The sequence below is a fragment of the Equus asinus genome, chromosome 4 (assembly GCF_041296235.1).
Source record: "Equus asinus isolate D_3611 breed Donkey chromosome 4, EquAss-T2T_v2, whole genome shotgun sequence".
NCBI classification, from domain to species: domain Eukaryota; kingdom Metazoa; phylum Chordata; class Mammalia; order Perissodactyla; family Equidae; genus Equus; species Equus asinus.
Window position 1 is genome coordinate 53,993,605 of NC_091793.1, and position 18,627 is coordinate 54,012,231.

At 46.0% G+C, this 18,627-nt stretch overlaps 1 protein-coding gene across 1 annotated transcript; it reads left to right on the forward strand.

Moving 5' to 3' along the window:
• The first annotated feature begins 625 nt into the window (after positions 1-625).
• Positions 626-5,410, forward strand: BBS10 (Bardet-Biedl syndrome 10). The gene is made up of 2 exons (XM_014841668.3): positions 626-957; positions 1,415-5,410. Exons 1-2 carry the CDS (start codon positions 773-775, stop codon positions 3,393-3,395), a joined length of 2,166 nt encoding a protein of 721 aa, XP_014697154.1. The 5' UTR covers positions 626-772; the 3' UTR covers positions 3,396-5,410.
• Positions 5,411-18,627: the final 13,217 nt, after the last annotated feature.

Below are 18,627 nucleotides of genomic sequence, written 5' to 3' on the forward strand. Positions count from 1 at the left end.
GCCGTGCCCACGGCCTCCCCGCCTCCAAACCGCGTACAGCTCTAGCTCCGTTCTGTTTAAGACGAGAAACGTGGAGACGAAAGAGGTTACTGCTGAGCGTCACAGCAAAGTCAACGGCAGAGCAAACCCGGGTCCCAATCTCAGGCCCCTGCCCTTAACCGCTGCGTCCCTGAGCGCGCGCCTGTGCAGTCCAGGGAACGGCCGCTCCGCCGCCGCAGCGCAGCCGGGGACCGTAGCCGCCGTGTTCGCGCGCACTACCGGTCACCACTGTCACAGAGCCTGCCCAGCGGCGCCTCTGCCACGGAACTCACTCGTGCCGGCCCGCGTTTCACGGCGAGGCCAGCGCACGGAACCGCTTCCGGAAGGACGGAGAGCGGGCCGGACGCGCAGCTGCGGCCGGCCCTCCCGCGAGCCCTTCCCTCCAAGATCGGCCGACCTTTCCAGAGGCGGGAGCTTCCTGGGAGACGAGGGGTTTGGCGGCCGCTGAAGCCAATGGAGGGGAACAGTGCCCCCTGCGGAGCTGAGACGGCGCTGAGTCTCCGCCCAGGCACAGCCCTGGAAGCCCTCAGCGCCCTCTCCGCTGGCTAGCTAGAGAACTGCCCGGCCGCCTGCGGCGGAAGAGCAGCCCCCTCGCCCAACCAAGAAGCCGAGCAGCCCCGGCTTCCGGTCTCCGTCCCGCCCCTTCCGCTTCCGGCCGGGCCCCGCCCGCCCCCTCCTGGCCGTCCTGAGGCTTTGCAAGCAGTGATCCGAAGCGGGCAGAAGCTGAAGGGCTATGGCCACTGCGGCGTCTGTGAAGGCAGCGTTGCAGGTGGCGGAAGCGCTGGAAAGCATCGTCAGCTGCTGTGTGGGGCCCGACGGCCGGCAGGTTTTGTGTACGAAGCCCACCGGCGAGGTGCTGCTCAGCCGGGATGGAGGCCGCCTCCTGCAGGCGCTACACTTAGAGCATCCCATAGCCAGGTACCGGCGTCCTGCGCTCCAGCGCGTTAGAGCGTCCCATAGCCAGGTCCCCGCATCCCACGCTCCGGACCGTTAGAGCGTCCCATTTTCCAGCGCATAGAGGGGCACCCCTGGCCCTCTCCCTAATCTTGTCCGAGAGGCTGTGCTCCAGGGAAAACTGCCCTTGGTTGAGACCAGTGTACTCGGGGGTGTCGAGCGCTGCTCAACGGAACGCTCCCGGACGTCAAATTTTACCAACTCCCAGTAGCAGTTCTCACTCCTCTCATCCCCCCTCCATCTCTAGAATCTTGAAATAGAACAAAGTAACTTGAAAAAAGCCACGCTAAAACTAAGGACATCAAAGGAACAGTGTTCTCATTTTATGCCTATAGCTGTGAAAACATGGTTTCGACTTGATCCAGATCTAGGAAGGCAAGCCTTCTGAGTATCTGAGTTGCTTTGTGTTTTTTTTGTACAGGATGATGGTGGCATGTGTTTCCAATCATCTAAGAAAAGCAGGAGATGGTGCTAAAACATTCATCATCTTTCTCTCCCATTTACTCAGAGGACTTCACGCAATCCCAGACCAAGAAAACGGTTCTTTGGTTTCCGAAAATTCTCAAACCCTTGGAAGGCATTGGAAAAATTGTTGTCGGTGGAAATTTATTTCCCAAGCTCTTCTAACGTTTCAGACACAAATATTAGACTATGTTATGGACCAATACTTAAGTAGACACTTTTTGTCCATCTTTTCTTCATCCACTAAAGAGAGAACATTGTGTAGGAACTCTTTAGAGTTGCTCTTAGAAGCATACTTTTGTGGAAGAGTGGGAAGAAATAATCACAACCTTATTTCACAGTTGATGTGTGACTACTTGTTCAAGTGTGTGGCTCGTGAAGGCGGGTTTGAAGAAGTGTTTGAGTTGGTGGGTGACTGCTTTGTAGAGCTGAACGTTGGTGTCACCGGCCTTCCTGTTTCAGATTCCAGGATCGTAGCTGGGCTTGTGCTTCACAGAGACTTTTCTGGGTACTGTCCAGCAGATGGTGACATAAGAATAGCGCTAGTAACAGAAACCATTCAGCCTATTTTTTCAACTTCCGGATCAGAGTTTATTCTAAATTCAGAAGCACAGTTTCGGGCATCTCAGTTTTGGATTATGGAAAGGACAAAAGCAATAATGAAACATTTGCAGAGTCAGAATGTAAAATTGCTCCTGTCTAGTGTGAAACAACCAGACTCAGTGATTTTTTATGCAAGACTGAATGACATATCGGTGGTGGAGTGTTTATCATCTGAAGAAGTTTCTCTTATCCAGAGGGTCATTGATCTTTCTCCCTTTGTACTACCGCAGGCCTCTTCACGGTGTGAAATCTCTAACACTGCTGTGGTGAAATTTTGTAAGCCCCTTGTCCTTAGATCCAAAAGGTATGTTCATCTTGGCTTGATTAGCAAATGTTCCTTTGTACCACATTGTCTAGTTCTTTGTGGACCAGTACAAGGTCTTGTTGAACAACATAAAGATGCTTTACATGGAGCATTTAAAATGCTTCGGCAGTTATTTAAACACCTGGATCTAAATTACTTGACACAAGCCAGCGACCAAAATTATACATCAAGTCCTCTTATTTATAAGAATAGTAGAGAAAGTAATCAGTTACCAGAAATTGTTAATGGCTCACTACAAAGGCCATATCAGGGCACAGTTGTAAAGAACAAAGATAAACTGGCAAAAACTCAAACATATTTAAAAGTATATTCAAATTTGGTAGTTCCAAGTATAGAATTAGAAAAACATTTTCCATGTTCGACACCAAAAGTGGCACCAGTGGATACATATCAGACAAATGAAACATTGAGATGTTTATCTCCAAACAAAACTGGGATAATTGATTACGGTGAACCATTTCCTGAGAGTAATTCTGCTAATTCAACAACAGAAAATACTAGAATAAAAATTTCTTATGAAAATTTACAGGTCACAAAAATTGCTGGCAAGGGGAGCATGTTACCAGTGAGATACAAGTCCCGAGAGATGTGTCCTTCCCGGAGTTACTGTTTCTCATCTATACCGGCAGGGAGTGTGTTGCCGGTGGGTGGTAATTTTGAGATTTTGTTACATTTCTATCTTCTCAACTATGCCAAAATATGCCAGCAATCAGAAGAAGCCACGGTTGGTGTGATAGTAGCTAATGCACTTTTAGGCATTCCCAAAATCCTGCATAAGTCTAAGAAAGGAAATTACAGCTTTCCACAAATGTATGCAAGAGCGCTCCACGCACTGCAGTCCGGTCAACCCATGGGAAGCAGGCAGACAGGCTTGGAATCGGTAGTTGGTAAATACCAGTTACTAACTTCAGTTCTTCAGTGTTTGACAAAAATTTTAACCATTGATTTGGTAATCAATATTAAGAGACAGCCTCAGGAAATTTGTGATCAAGATTCCGAAGAGGAACTATAAAACTGGAAGTTTTTTATTAACCAGAGTTTTACTCCAACTCAAGCTGTAAAGTAAGGCAAGCATGTGACCAGTGATTCTCAAGTCAATTCAGTCTAGTTAGGAAAACAGGATAACTTAAAAGTCCTTAGAAGAAGTATACTATGAGGCCACTGGACGTTCAGACACAAACACCAGACTGCGCTGTGGAACGAGACCGAGGGAGAAGCCTGGATGGGGGAGCCAGGATCTGAATGTGCTGTCTTCCGCCTTTATGTCCCTGTCCCTGTGTCTCCGCTCCTTCTTAGTCTGTGTGCCTGGGGGAAGGTGTTTCTTTATAGCTCTTGTACTTTCCAGTTTTTTTCACTCTCTTGTCCCTCATCTTTCTGTGTTTAGTTCATAGAATCATTTAATCTCAGATGTGGAGGGGATGTTCAAATGCCATCCTACTTTAATTGTTTATAATATAAAGCATATTATTTGCTTCATTTAAGATAATTTATTTCCCCTATTCATAATTTCTAAAGCAATGAATAAAAAGTCTTGAGTTTTTCCTCAAAAAGCATATAAATTAAGTTAGTTTTTACCTTTATATGGCCCTTGTTTATTTCTATTTCATGTGGAAAGCATGGATAGATTTTCACCATCCATACAGCCTGAAAATGTGTCACCAGAAATATGACTTTGTGCATCGTGAACTTATTTTCATTTCTGTAGCTAAAAGTTTATTCCAGAAAGGATATGAAATTTGTACTTTTTATTTTCTCCTGGTCCCTAAGAGCTTGTAAAAATAATTCAAGTATTTGCTGGGTTTTTTTGTGTTTGGTGCATGGCCAGAGTCCAATAGTAAAAAACAACTTAAGAATTGTTTATTTCTAGTGTGAATTTTTAAATGTTTATATTTTATTTTAAAGGTTTATAAATGCAAATAATAGCTGTGGGTAAGGACAGTGTCTTCTGCTTTTAGTAGTTCTCTGTGACACCCAGGACAGTGCCACGTTGACGGAGGCTCACCTCCGAGATCTCGCGGGTTCCGTTCCAGACCACTGCGGTAATGCGGATGTTGCAGTAAAGTGAGCAACATGGATTTTTTTGGTTTCCCAGTGCATTTAAGTTATGTTCACACTATACGGCAGTCTAGGTGTGCAGTAGTATTGTGTCTTAAAAATTGTACGTACCTCAATTAAAAAATACTATATTGCTAAAAAATGCTATCATCTGAGCCTGCAGCTAGTCATCTTTTTGCTGGTGGAGGGTCTTGTAAAAAACGCATTTTCTGCCAAGTGCAATAAAGCGAAGCTCAATAAAATGAAGTAGCCTTGTGCCAAGTGTTCAGAAGCGCTTGTGGAATAAAACCGTTATCTGCAATCTCTTCTCCTAAATACACGTTCCCAGTTTCCTAATTCAATAAGTTCTGGCTGAGCGCTTCCTCTGTGCCAGATGCCGAATATTCTGTGGGAAACACAGATCGGTTCCTGCCTCTGTGCCCCTTCCCTCAGAGGGCACTGGATAGACAGGGACACTACTTGCGTTGAGATTAAATTTAGGAAAACATAAAACATTTAATTACAGTTAAACTTGAAAGAGTGCTAACTAGTGTATTAAAAACTAACATCCTATCATGCAATATCTCACGATCTCCTACATTAAATATAATTTAAGTTTTGAAAGTTTTATGCCATATGATAACATTATTTCATTTCTCTGAATGTGGAGAGACTAAATTCACTCTCCTACTGAATTCATAGACATGTGAGCCTGCAGTAAAATTGCGGTATAATTTTTCCCATTCACTTTTTTTTTCAGTTGCCTGTCAGGTCATCTGATAGTTTTGCTTTATTTTGTCGTTGTTGTTTCTAAATACTCCTCCATCACTGAAGGCACTCAAAGACTTTTCCAGGCACACCTTGCACACGGCGGGCGTTTTCTAACTAATTTCTAGGCTGGGAGCCCCTTTGTGAGCTGGGGCTGGGTTTCTGTACGTTTGGCTTCTAGTCTAATCTCCGACGCACAATAGTCAATAAATGTCTGTGGATGAACTCTGTTGAATGAATTAGCCGTTTGGTCCTCGTTGATGAAGTCATAATTATTTCTATCAGACTTTCATGGACAAAGGATCTGTTTGGGGGAGAAGACGCAGAAAATGTAGAAGAAGTCTACACAAAGCAATCTTTCTTATTTTAATTTTTTAAAATCCCTCAAAAATGATGATAAGGCTTTCATGGGTTGTCCTTTACAGAGAAAGACCAGGGGGTTTCCATCACTGGGCTAGACAGAAGAGCGCTGTAAAAATAGAACTCCATTGTACTTAAGCCCTCTTCCACAGAGGATGTGCAGTGACCTGCAACAAGAACAGACAAAGTTATGTCAGTGTCGCAATCCAATGTACCCATCAGGATAGATGCGGAGAGGGCTGATGGCCACTCTGAGTTTATTATAGCCAGCGTTTCAATATATACATAACTTACAGCTGTTACACATACACAGGTGTTCTGGATGACGTAATTAGCGAGTGCCAGTTCTTAGTGATTTCTCAAGGAGCCCTCCCTCGGCCTCTGTTTTGATATTATCATGTTTTTGCTGTGCTCGTATATTTTTATCTCAGAGCAGGCAAGGCCTCCTAGGCAAGGGCTCCTCCTGCTCCCGATATCGATATCGTGTCTCCATCTGTGCCCCCGGGGCGACTGATGCCTGGCTTAGGTTGCCTCCCCCTGGAGGTCTTACCCGTCATTGGCTAACCGGCCTTCTCACCTCCGGGTCACAGTTTGTTGGCAAGCCTTTTCCAGTGATTATTAACCCTTCCTGCATCAGGGGTGGCTACAAGTTACGGTAAAATCTGAATAAAAATTAAGGAATCAAAACCAAAGGAAATGTGAAGATGATTAAAAGTCAAGAGCATGTTCCTGTTTTCTGTTGCTGCATAATGAATAACCTTGAAACTTAGCAGATTTAAATCACTATGTCTTCACCTCTCATGGCTCTGGGAGGGGCCTGGACTGAGCTGCTTGATGCCCCCGCTGTCTCCTGTTGGTTGAGGCAGTCACAAAGGTCAGCCGCAGTTCAAGGGGAGGGAGCGCAGTTCAAGGGGAGGGAGCGCAGGCTCCGGCGCTCCACGGGAGAATGTCAGTGTCACAGCTAGGGAGGCGCGGGCGGCGTGAGATGCATTGAGGCAGCTATCTTCGGAAAATACAGCCTGCTACAGCATGGGAGGGAGAAGAGGGCAAATGCGTATTAGCTTCTCGGCTGGGTTCTTCACATGTCAATCTACCTCCCACAGGCATGTTTTCCCCAATAAACTTTATGAGCTTCCTCACTCTTTCTCATTGAGTCAGCATAAGCCATTTTTATCCCCTAAGCAAAAGGCAGTAAGGAGTTGAACTTGACCATTTCTGAGCTGCTTTAGCCAGGAGAGCTATGTAATCATGGAAGTTATCACGGTGTCCATGTTTCAGACTAAAGGGGAGGGGGAGAGGAATACAATTTGAGCCTGAACTTCTATCAGCAATTACCCATCCCCTCCCAAAAGTAGAATGTGTCTTTCCCATCATCACAGCACAGCAGAAACCATCCATGTATATGGTTCACGTATGTATGATATACATATATTCATTGCAGCTTTGTAATAGGAAGAGACTGATAACAGCCTAAACCCTATATGGACACACAAATGAAAGGGGTGGGGACAGTGATGGGGGGAACATACATAAGGAAGAGATGGAAAGGCGATTTCTCAGTGTGTATGTCCTTTTGATTTTTGAACCATTTGAATACTACCTATCCAAAACTTAAATAAAAATTTTAAGGTAGATTTAGAGCAGGCACACAGAGAATGCTCCCCAAGCAGTAATAAAGTAATGAGGTTCCTGATCTAAGAGAATGCGAGATCAACGTGGAAGGAAAACTATGTGAGAGAGACAGTGACAAATCAACAGAATGTTGACAAAAGAAAAGAGATACGACCCAGAGGGAATACTCTCTTGGCTATACCTAGTTTGGGATTTTCGCACCAGTCTGAAGACATTCTTCCTTAGCAGACTGCTGCGAACCAAGGATGAATGCCAGCCAGCAGCAGGGCGTGCATTTCCTCGGGGAGTTTCCACAGCCTGGCTCACTCTTATGCAGACTCACCATCAGATATTGTCAGCATGTTGAGAATGGCTTTGTCTCAGGAGCTGACTCAAACCAAACTTTTGAGAGTTATCAATTTATTTACAATGAGAACTGTCCCAGGAACTAGAATATTCCACGTTTATATGACCAATCTTTCCTTTATGGGTGGACCTGTATGGAAAGTCAAATAATAATCAGGTGGTTGCTCCGTAAGCATGGAATCAGAAAAAGAGAAATCAGGTGCATGATGCTCCTCTCAGTCCGTTCACGCTCCAGTTCCCCAGAACTCAGTCCTGCCCCTGTTCTCCACCTGCCCTTACTTCCTACGCGGTTGTATCCAGGTCCACGACTTGGGTGCCACCACATACTGATAAGTCCAAATTTTATATTTTTAGCCAACCTCCTCTCTGAATTCCCAACTCGTTTATCCAACTGCCAATCCAGTCTCCACTTGGATGCTCACTCCTAACATGTCCAAAACAGGATTGCCATTTCCCATCCCCTAAACCTGGCTCTCCCACGCTGTCCCCGCTCAGTCAATGGTGTCACCAATCTCCCACTTGCCCAGGACAAAAACTGAGAGACGCTTTGAGTCCTCCACATCCCACAGCCGATATATCAGCGAATCCTGCTGTCTTCACATAAAAAATAGACGTCAAATCCACCTGTTTCTCACCATTGCCACTCAGCCCAAACCACAGCATCTCTCCCCGACAGGAGCTTCCTGATGGTCATTGCTTCTCTCTCCTTGTACTTCTCTAGAGTGATTTACCCCCAGCTTTTTGTTTAGAAAAATTTTAAACCCACAAAAAAGTTGAAAAAAGAGTACAACAAACACCCATAGACCCTTCATCTCAATTCGCCAACAACCATTTTACTCCCTTTGCCATGTGCACACACACACATGAACATACATTTTAGTGAACCATTTGAAAGTAAGTTGTAGACGTTATACTTTACCCCTAAATACCTCAGGATGTATTTCCCATGAACAAGGACTTTCCCCTACATTCCTGAGTGATTCTTTTTAAATGCAAATCATATCATTCCATTCCCCTGTTGGAAGTCCTTCAAAGGTTTTTCCTTCGCACAAAACGAAATCTAAATTTATCAGTGTCTACAAGGCTCTGCATGGACTGTCCCCTGCCTGTCCCTTAGATCAGCCCAAGTCGTTCCTGGGCCTCGGAAAACTCCGGAACTGTGAACTGGCGAGATCTCTCTCCGTCTCTCGTCTGTGATTCCAACTTCATGTCTGAGAAGGAGGTTTAATTGAAGAATCTCTATTCAGTGGCAAAGAATATGGACTACTTTGGTTCTCCCAATAACTTTGTTTTTTAGAGTCTCAGTTCACCCTGGAGCTGGAAAAAAATTAGCAATGCCAAGTAACACCACGTGGGTCTTTTTTGGCTAAATTAAGCCCATTCCAGTGACTGCTTCTAGAGCTGATTATGAAAATCTCAGTCTCCTGTGCAGTTCACAGCCCTTCCCCCAGAGGGCAGCTCAGCTGTTGTGACGTGGAGCCATTGGCCTCTCTTCTCTTGCCTTTTCCACACCATTCTCCTACCCCTCCCGTCGGCAGCTGCTTTGGAAATCCAGAAGCAGCCCCGAACCTGCAGCGACCCAGCCTGCAACACCGCGCGGGCCCCCCGCCGCCTCTGCGTCAGCGCGAAGCCCCTTTAGGAGGCAGCACGCCGTGGCGCAGAGAACACGGCCTTTAGGGCCACACGCCGCGTTTGCATCCTGGATGTGCCGTTTACTAGTTGCGTGACCTCAGACAAGTCGCTTAAACCGACTGTACTTTGCTTCCCTGGTCAGTTGCGTGTTCCTGAAATGCAGTTATCTGTTGTAACAAATTGTCCTCAAGCTCAGCAGCTGGAAGCGGCAAGCACGTTCTCTCACACAGCTCCCGGGTCGCGAGCCCGGGAGCAGCTTGGCCCTGGGCTTCTGGCTCAGGTCTGTCCTAGGGATCAGGGAAGGGTTGGCTGGGCCGCAGTCCTGGAGAACTGACTGGGGCTGAAGGGTCCGCTTCATTCGCTGACGTGGCTGTCGGCAGGAGGGCTCCGCTGCTCACCGCATGGGGCCCGCCAGAAGGCTGCTGCTGTCGCTGACCGCATGGCAGCGGGCTTCCCCCAGCGGGTGATCCAGAGGGAGCAAAGGGAAGGTTCCGTGCCTCTTACAGTACTGTCACTTCTGCCGCGTTCACTTCGTTAGGAGTGAATCCCTGAGTCAGCTCATGTTCAGGGGGAGGGGAACTAGGCTCCACACTTTGGAGCGAGGAATGTCAAAGAATTCCTGGTTTAGGATCATCACGTCAGGGGCTGGGCCCACAGCCTAGTGGTTAAGTTCAGTGCACCCAGCTTTGGCAGCCCAAGTCGTTCCTGGGTGTGGACTTATACCGCTGGTTGGTGGCCATGCTGTGGTGGCAACCCACATGCAAAGTGGAGGAAGATTGGCACAGATGTTAGCTCAGGGAGATCTTCCTCAGCAAAAAAAAAAAACAAAAAAGGAGAGGAAGATTGGCAACAGATGTTAGCTCAGGGCAAATTTTACTCAGCAAAAAAAACGATCATCACATAAGTAATACAGCAATGATAATATTGATCTTAACATTTCAAGGGTGATCTGCACCCTTGAAAGAATCAAAAGTAAACATCTAGAACAGTATCAGCTTCAAAGTACGTATCATTTACTGAGTCTTTATTGAGTAAATATATTCATTTACTGAGTCTTTACTACCGTGCTGTATGCTCAGCTTACGACCGTGAGCAAAACCCAGTCCCCGCCTTCATGAAGCTCACAGTTTAGTGGGAAGATGGACGCTAATCAAATAACACACACACAAATGTACAATCTGTACTTTGCGTACACAACACAGCGCAGAGGGATGGAACTAGTTAGGAAAGGCTTCTCTGAGGACGTGACGTTGAGGCTGAGATCTCAGGGATAAGTAGGAGTTGGCTGGGTGCAGAAGAAAGAGAAGAGGGTCCGGGCCAAAGGGACGACGGGTAAGGCTTACGGGTGGAAGCGAGGGGAGGACAGGGCGCCAGGCGAGGCTGTGCGGTCGGGGCGGGGGACGCACTGCGGGCGAGGGCGGGAGAAGCGGCCGGGAGCCAGCCTCTGTCTGCTTATCTGTCTCTGACAAAAGACGAGAAAAGAAGACATTTTATCCGCTTTTGCGGGATTGGCAATTGCCAGGGAGTAGAGTAGGGAGCAGGAGTTGACTCCAAATGGGCGTGGAGGAACTTTCTGGAGAGATGGACTGACTGTTCTGTACCTTTATTGTGGAATTGGTGACAAGACAGTATGCATTTGTTGGAACTCATAGAACTGTGGACTAAAGAAGGTGAATTCCATTCTATGTAAATTATACCTCAATGAACCTGAGTTGAAAAAAATACACTTTGATGCAGGCACTTTTATGGAGGGGTCCCGCAACATCATGAATCTTCCTGCAATATGGGTGTGGGATTTCTTCCAAACGGTGTTACGTCCTGAGGTATCCACGGAGAGCTGTCATAATGACGTTTAACCTCCCCGGGGTGCGCTGCAGCTAACACCCTCGGTTGATGAGCGTGAGCTGTGTGTGTGCGTGTGTTTTGTGGGGAAATACACACATCTCAAAGTAAACTAAATATACTACAAAGTAAACTTAAACTAAAATTACAAAGTAAACTAAGTATACTAAATATACAAAGTTGGCATTAAAAGTAACTTGTTTCCACAACTATTTAAAGCATGAAGGGAGGGAAAGTTTCAGAGGTAATAAATCAAGTTACTTTAATGCAAATGCTGACTTTTTGGTTGCTCTATTTTTACTCTGAAAAATGCTGCTATATGAATACAGTTCTAAGATCAACAATGATGCTTAACAATGGAATTTAAGAGACTATTATTTTGTTACAAAACCACTAACAGATATGAAGCAAAACAGGTTTTCCGGGCTCAGGGGCTGATCCAGGGCCATGGTCTCATCCTCAGGCAGACGCTGGTGCTGGTGCCGTTAAGCTTTCATGAGATCAAAGATTCGAGAACAACACTGTGTTCATTGCAGCTTGGACTTCACCTTAAACAGCTGAGCCCCTGAGAGTCCCAATATAAGATGTTAATGAAAACGCAATGGTAGTGTTCCATTGTTTAAATATACTCAGTTTATTTATTCTTTACAAAGCAAGAGGAAGGAACAGCCTATCACCCACACGACACTGTGGATGAATCTCACAGACGACAGAAGCCAGTACGAAAGTGCGTCTTGCAGGACTCCATTTGTATAAAGTACAAAACCTGGCAGAACTAGTCACTGGCATCTCAGTCAGTATGGCCGTCCCCTCGCAGAGGGACGGGGAGCTCACGACTGAAAGAAAGCTCACGTGATAGGGATTTCCTGGTCCAGACAATGTTCTGTTTCTTGATCTGGGAGCTGGGTACACAGGTGTGTTCAGTGTGATATTCACTGAGCTGCACATTTATGATATGTGCACTTTTATGTATGTATTTATACTTCAATAAAAATTTTTTTAATACAAAAGAAACATATGGAACAACCACAGGAGATGTGTGCCCTAAAACAGAAAACTAGAACGTCACCACACTCGCCACGATCAGGATGGTTCGAACAGAAGGCTGCTAACACGTGACCGCAGAACTGTCCTCCTGAGGACAGCCACTTCTTTGAGCAGGGGCTTCAGGAGGCCACATGCAGGGAGAGGTTAAGGAGCAAAGGAACCCCAAATCAAACCTCGCCCGCCATCAACGAGGTGACACACATCACAGCCCCATCACCCTTGCATTCTCGTGACAGGGTCTGAAGTTTTACATAACAAATCCAGTTGCTTAAAAACTGACCCACACACTAACGTGTGAAAATGTTTGAGCATAGCATCTCTCATTGGAAGCTGGAAAATCTGTTTTCTAGTATTTCTCATGATTTCACTATTTATAAGCAAATTTAGCAAATGAAATTTTATTCAAATTCCTTTGCCAGAAGCTGTGGGGGCTAAAAAGATACATAAGACACAGTCTTTGACCTGTGATCTACTGGGGAGATAGCCCCACAGCATGAGCAGATGAGGGTTGAATCGGGGGAGCCCCGAGGAAATGCAGCTGTGGGCACGCGAGGTGAAGCTGCCCTGCTCGGTAAGGGACGGGAAAGCTCATCAAAGCAGACAGAACTTGGGTTGGAATTGGAAGGAAGGAATTTAAAGGAATAAACTGGACATGAAAATATGAGAGAATTTCAGGAGAGAGATTAACAGTGTAAACGAAGATGCTAAGTTTCAATACAAAAAGAGGATTTAATTGGGATTGCCTGTGGCTCTGTCTCTGAGAAGACATATTCAAAGAACTAGTCCAGCATTAAGACTGGAATCTTACAAAGGCTGTCCACAGGGATCTCTCCAATCGGCAATCTTTAGCATCACTTCTTGAAATATCCTTTTCTACGTTTCTTGACATCGAATATCTCTCACACTTTGCAGCTACAACTAGACTAGGGGTTGGCAAACTTTTTCGGTAAAGAGCCAGATAGTAAACATTTTACGTTTTGCGGGCCGGAAAGTCTCTGTTGCAGCCACTCAACACTGCGGTTGTTGCGGACAAGCAGCTGTAGACAATCCAGCAATGATAGGTGTGGCTGCCTTCCAAGGGAACTCCACTTACAATAATGGGGCAGGCTCGATTGGGCCCCAGGCCACACCTCGCTTACCCCTGAACAGACTCATCCAACGCCCCACAAAGAGGACTCCTCCTCACGACCTAAGTACGTCCTTTTCACTTTTCTCCCTCCCCCTCCCTGTCTACATCTTCCCTCTGTAGTTAAATTTTATCCCTTAGGATGCCAATTCCTGTTCTGTGATAAGAACCGGGGTCAATCGGTAGAGAAAAAACAGGAATCCCAGACATGGTGCAGAAATGGACTGTTTCTAACTAGGGGCAGTGCATATACCCAAGTGATATTTTAAGAAAATTAGTCTGGCAGCACTGTGTGGGATGGCTTGTCGTGGGTGTAACAGAAAGCAAAGAGATGAGTTACGAGGTTATTGCAAAGAATTTATGCAACGATGTGGAGTCTAAACTAGAATGTCAGCTAGAAAGGAAAAGAAGGGGTTGGTGTGGGACAGAGTGTGATTCAAAGGCTAACCACATTTGACAGCCGATTAGATGCAGGAGAAGGTGTTAGTGCCTACAAATGTAGGTTCGTTCCCCGCCACACAAGAGGGGCCAAACAAAAACTGGAATGCCAGGCTTATGGCAAGGAAAGGGTTTTTATTTCTGATGACATCAGCCAGGAGACGAGAGTGAGGCCTCAAATTTGTCTCCTTTCATTTCATCTCCCCGAAAGAGGGGAGGGGAGCGGTTTTAAAGGCTTGTGAGGAATGTGGCTGCTCGCAGATGGCGGGGAGTCAGTGGCCTTGCTGCTCGGAGCTTCCCCACCAGCCTGCGATCGGCCTTGGGAGAGGGAGGAGGTGATAAGGAATCCAAGTGGCTGTCCTTGGCCGTCTGTCTCCACAGCAGATGGTGGATTCCGGAGCCAGGGAGCAAGCAGGGAATGAGTGCTTTGGTTTTAACCCCACATATGCTGGGTTTAATGCAGGGGAACTTATGTTGGGGCCGGCATGAAAGGCAGAGGAAGGAGTCAAAGATAATCAGTAAAAGACTACTGAGACACAGAGGCTGAGTAAGTAGGAAAAGATTTGCATCATTTTTGTCACTTTTTGAGGTCTCCTTCTCCTTGCCCCATAAATGTCAGTGTTCCTCAGGTTTCTGTCCTTAGCTCTCTCTTTCTTTTCCTTCTCTTCCATTCCCACTTCATAAGATTTTCCTGGGTGACATGATTCAGAGTCATAGCTTTGACTATGACTTCTCAGCTGATGATTTCCAAATCTGTTACTCTAGCCCAAATGTCTCTGGTGAGCTTCAGACTCATTTATTCAACTCCCAATTCGGTGCTTCCAGGAGGACCCACAGACCCTCAACTCAGGGTCGGGTTTGAGTCAGTAAGTTAGCCTGTTACTGTTTCATGGATGCAGGCAAAAGAAACAAGACTTGCTTCAGAGACGAAGGTCCTTCCTTGTTACTCAGAGCACAGCAAGCAGCATGAGCACCAGCGTGCTGACATCAGTCAGCCTTGCACCCAAGTCCCGCAACGGTGAAACAGAGGCCCAGAGGGATGACTGCAGCAGTGAATTATGTTACAGGAAAGGGACACTGAGCTTGAGTAACCTGCTGTCTCATTGCAAGCAGTGAGCAAGCCTGCTCTTTGTCCTGGAAGGAGTCCCTCAAGGTTACTTGTTGCAAAAACCAGCCTGAAAAATGGCCCAGGTAAGAGCAGTCATGGCCTTGCATTCATAGCACATTCAGGAAGACTTGTAGGAGTGGAAGAAACCTATGGAAGAGTGTCTGTTCCAACAGTCGGGATTTCCAAGACTGAACTCACCGGCTTCTTCCTTGGACCTGCTTTTCTGTTTCCAGTCTTGGTGAAGGGCACCCAGCTTCTGGAGGCTCCAGGAGCTCCCTGGTTTGTGGCCACGTTACTCCAGTCTCTGCTTCCAGTGTCACATCGCCTCCTCCTCCTCTTCAATCTAACTATCCCTCTGCCTCGCTCTTATGAGGACACTTGTCATAGGATTTAGAGCCCATGTTCGTAATCCTGGATAAGCACCTTCTCCAAAAATCCTTGACGTAATCACATCGTTTGTGATTAGAAGGTAATATTCCGTGGTTTTTGTTTTTTGCTGTCTAAGGAAATATTCACAGGTCCTGGGGTTGGAATGTGGACATATCTTTTTGGCTCAGCCTACCACAGTCACCGAGTTCTCTAAAGGTTCCAGCATAGTCATTTTCACACAAGAAATACAAGTGGAATTTAGGAGTTATCTGCATAGCAGTAGTGGTTAAAGCTATGAACAGTTATGCCAGATTCAAACCCAGGCTGTACGACTCTAAAGTTCATGCTTTTAATCACTAACCAGGGCTATTGCCTTCTTATCCCATTTTTATGTTAGTCGTCAATATACTCAAAAGTCAACAGCTACAGAAGTGAAGCACGGGCTTCAGTTGCACCAATTTCCCCCACGTCCTTGAGTTGTCAAGGGTCTATGGACATAAAAAGTCCTTTGCACGTCCCCCATCCACCCAAAAAGATTCCCTCTTCTGAAAAGTCAATGTGGTGCATGGATGCCCTACAACCGAGCAACCAGGAGGCCGAATTCCCTTCCTTGCCAGTTCCTTTAGATGTGCAGTTGTTTGCTCAGAGTTTCGGCCCAACAGTCTACCTGCCCAGTGAGTTCTCCGAGGCGGGTTGGTGCACTCTAGTGAGAACCAGCCCTGATGAGGGGCGTTCACAGTCAGCTTCTCATTTCATAGAGAATCTCTGCCTGACAGGCCTAATGAGAACCCGGGAGCGTCAATCCTTAAGACTTATGAAGCACTTTATATTTCATAAGCACTTAGCTAAAATTAATTGTCCAATTAATCTCCAAAGATGATAACCAAATGATTTCGTTTAACAATTATCATTACTTATTAATAGATTAGAAAGCTGATGAAGATATTTGCATGAGTTTCTACAGGGGAAACTGGAGTTGCTGAGGAACCAACTTCCAGTCACTTCAAGGTCTCTCAACGGAAAAGCAACAGAACCTAAACTCATGGCAGCAAGCGGGGCCCCAGAGGCAGGACGCTGGAATCTGCCCGATCTCCGGGTGTGAAAGTCACAAGGCAACTAAACTCCTCGAGGCGTCTAGTTTTCTGTCAACCACAACACTAGAATTCTGCTGCTGCTTCCCTTGCTGAACTGACAAGGTGTTGAAGTCTTCATGGAAATGAAAATGTTTTCTTCTGGGAATGTCGATTGACTTGCATATTAACCTAATTTGAAATAAATCATAATTGACCAAGAATGTTTTTGAATCATGGATCCCTTAACTGTTGTTTACTATGGAACTGGCTTTGCTGGTGATATGTTGTGGGTGAGAACACAGGATCTGGAGCCGGCTGGCAAGGTTGGAATCTCACTTGCTCCCTGGGTGACTCTGGGTGAGCTACCTGCCTCAGGTTCTCAGTATGGGCCTAGTGATAGCACCTGCCAGATAGTGTCGCTCTGGGGACTGACCGAGTCAACTTAGGTAGAAGCACTTACCCTGGATCCGGGTACATGGTAGGTGCCTAATAAATGATCACATCTACACAGCCCATTAAGGACGTGGGAATTTTGTCACAACAAAAAGAGGACATGAATGTGTCCACCCACATTTCTGTTTCCACTGCCTTAACCAGATGAGTACTGACCGAGAGTCCAGCGGACTCACTAACCCTCTCACATCCCTCTTCTCTTTCCCCGACCCCTCTGTGTCTGTCTGTCTTCCCCCATCTCTCTGTCTTTCTGTTGCTCTGTCTCCTTCTCTTCTCTCTACCTTCACTTTTCTTTTCATCCACCTCTTCTTGTGTCCTCGCTGTCCTGGGCAATGAGGAACCCTACAATTGGCTGGCTCTGCTTGTGGGAACTATTTTGTCTCATGAAGCATCAGAGAAGAACAACTCGCCCCTTGAAGGTCTCTGACTTCACTTTCCTGCTGAATTGACTGTGTGCCTCCACCCCACTTTTCATATCTGCCTTTCTGTCTACTTGCCTGCCTCTGTCTCCACCTCTGCCTCCCTCTCAGAAGCCCTTTGTCTCTTTCTGACTCTCTCCTTGTCTCTTGGTCTGCATGTCTTTCTCTATTTCTCACTGTGTCTATCACTATCTCTTGTTCTGTGTGTCTGTGTGTGTGTGTGAGCGTGTGCATGCGTGTGTCCCTTCAGCTGTGAGAGATGAGCTCCCGGGGCCCTCTGAAGACCTTCTTGTGGGAAAGAAGAGGGCAAAAGGCCTCAGATCCTTTGTGCCTCCTCCTATCTGGGGGTGTTATTGAAAAGACTGTTTTCTCAAACCAGAATAGCTGTCAGTACAACCTGGCAGGCAGTGCCGGGACTCCAAGGAGTCAGGTCCCTCTTGACAACCCCTGAAGTAGCAGGGACTTTAAGCAATGTGTCTCCGAGCAGGTGTCTAAGTAAAGCAGAGATGACGATTTTAATCAAGACAACTTACATGAAAGTTAACTGGGCACATATTCAATGACACACATGATTATGATTGTGCTGCATGGTAATTAAGCATAAATGGTGAGAGGCTCATGGAAATGACTGTAATTAGTATTACTCTTTCACAGCTAAGCCAAATTTCATTCCCCCGGCCTACACTGCTCATTCACCAGCATCTGTAATCAGTGTCAATGTTGATAAATTCTTGATGTCACATACTATTTAATCATCACATCCCATGAACATACGCAGATCCAGATATGCAGACCCACTTGAATACACACACACACAGACACACGCACACGCACAAAAACAAAGCGTCAGCCAACTCTCTAAAGCAGAGCCAGCCCTCTAAAATGAGGATTCCTTGCTCCCTGGCTCGCTCACCCCCTTCTCTGCACAGAGCTTTACTCTGCGGCACCCAGGAACCCCCACTCTGTTTCCCTCCTTACTGGCCCCAGAGCGATCGAGATGTCTTTAGAGAGGCTTGACCACTGCCTGAGGCATCCGTGACTTCCCTTCTAGTTCTAAGATTCTATTTTAAAAATAATAATGGGGGGTGCAAACACATAGATGAGTAGGTTTTAGTACCTCCATGATCATCACCATCATCTTCATCATCACAAAAAAGATAACTATTGGATTTTAATATACTTTAAATACAATGATGTGTTTTTTACACGTATAATCCCTTTAAATTTTCAGGTATGTTATTCTTCATTTCCCAAATGAGAAAACAGGGGCTTACTGAGGTTAAGTAAGGTCATGGTGCCCAAGGTCATGGAGTAAGTAAGTGGGAAGTCAGGATTCAAATTCTGGGGATTTTCACTTTCAAGTTCATGATGTATAAGCAACTTGTTCTAACCAAATATAAATGATAAGGACAGATATTTCCTTCGCCTCCATCTTAATTTTTTTCACTGGTGACCATGATCTCAGGGCAGATCTGGCTTATTTTTGCAGGAAAGAAGGGTTAACGGGCACTGGATACCTGACAGGGGTTTTGCTGCCACAAATGGGAGTGAGAAAAGAATGAAGAGGCAGGAGCACAGCCAATGTTGAGAGTTTGTTA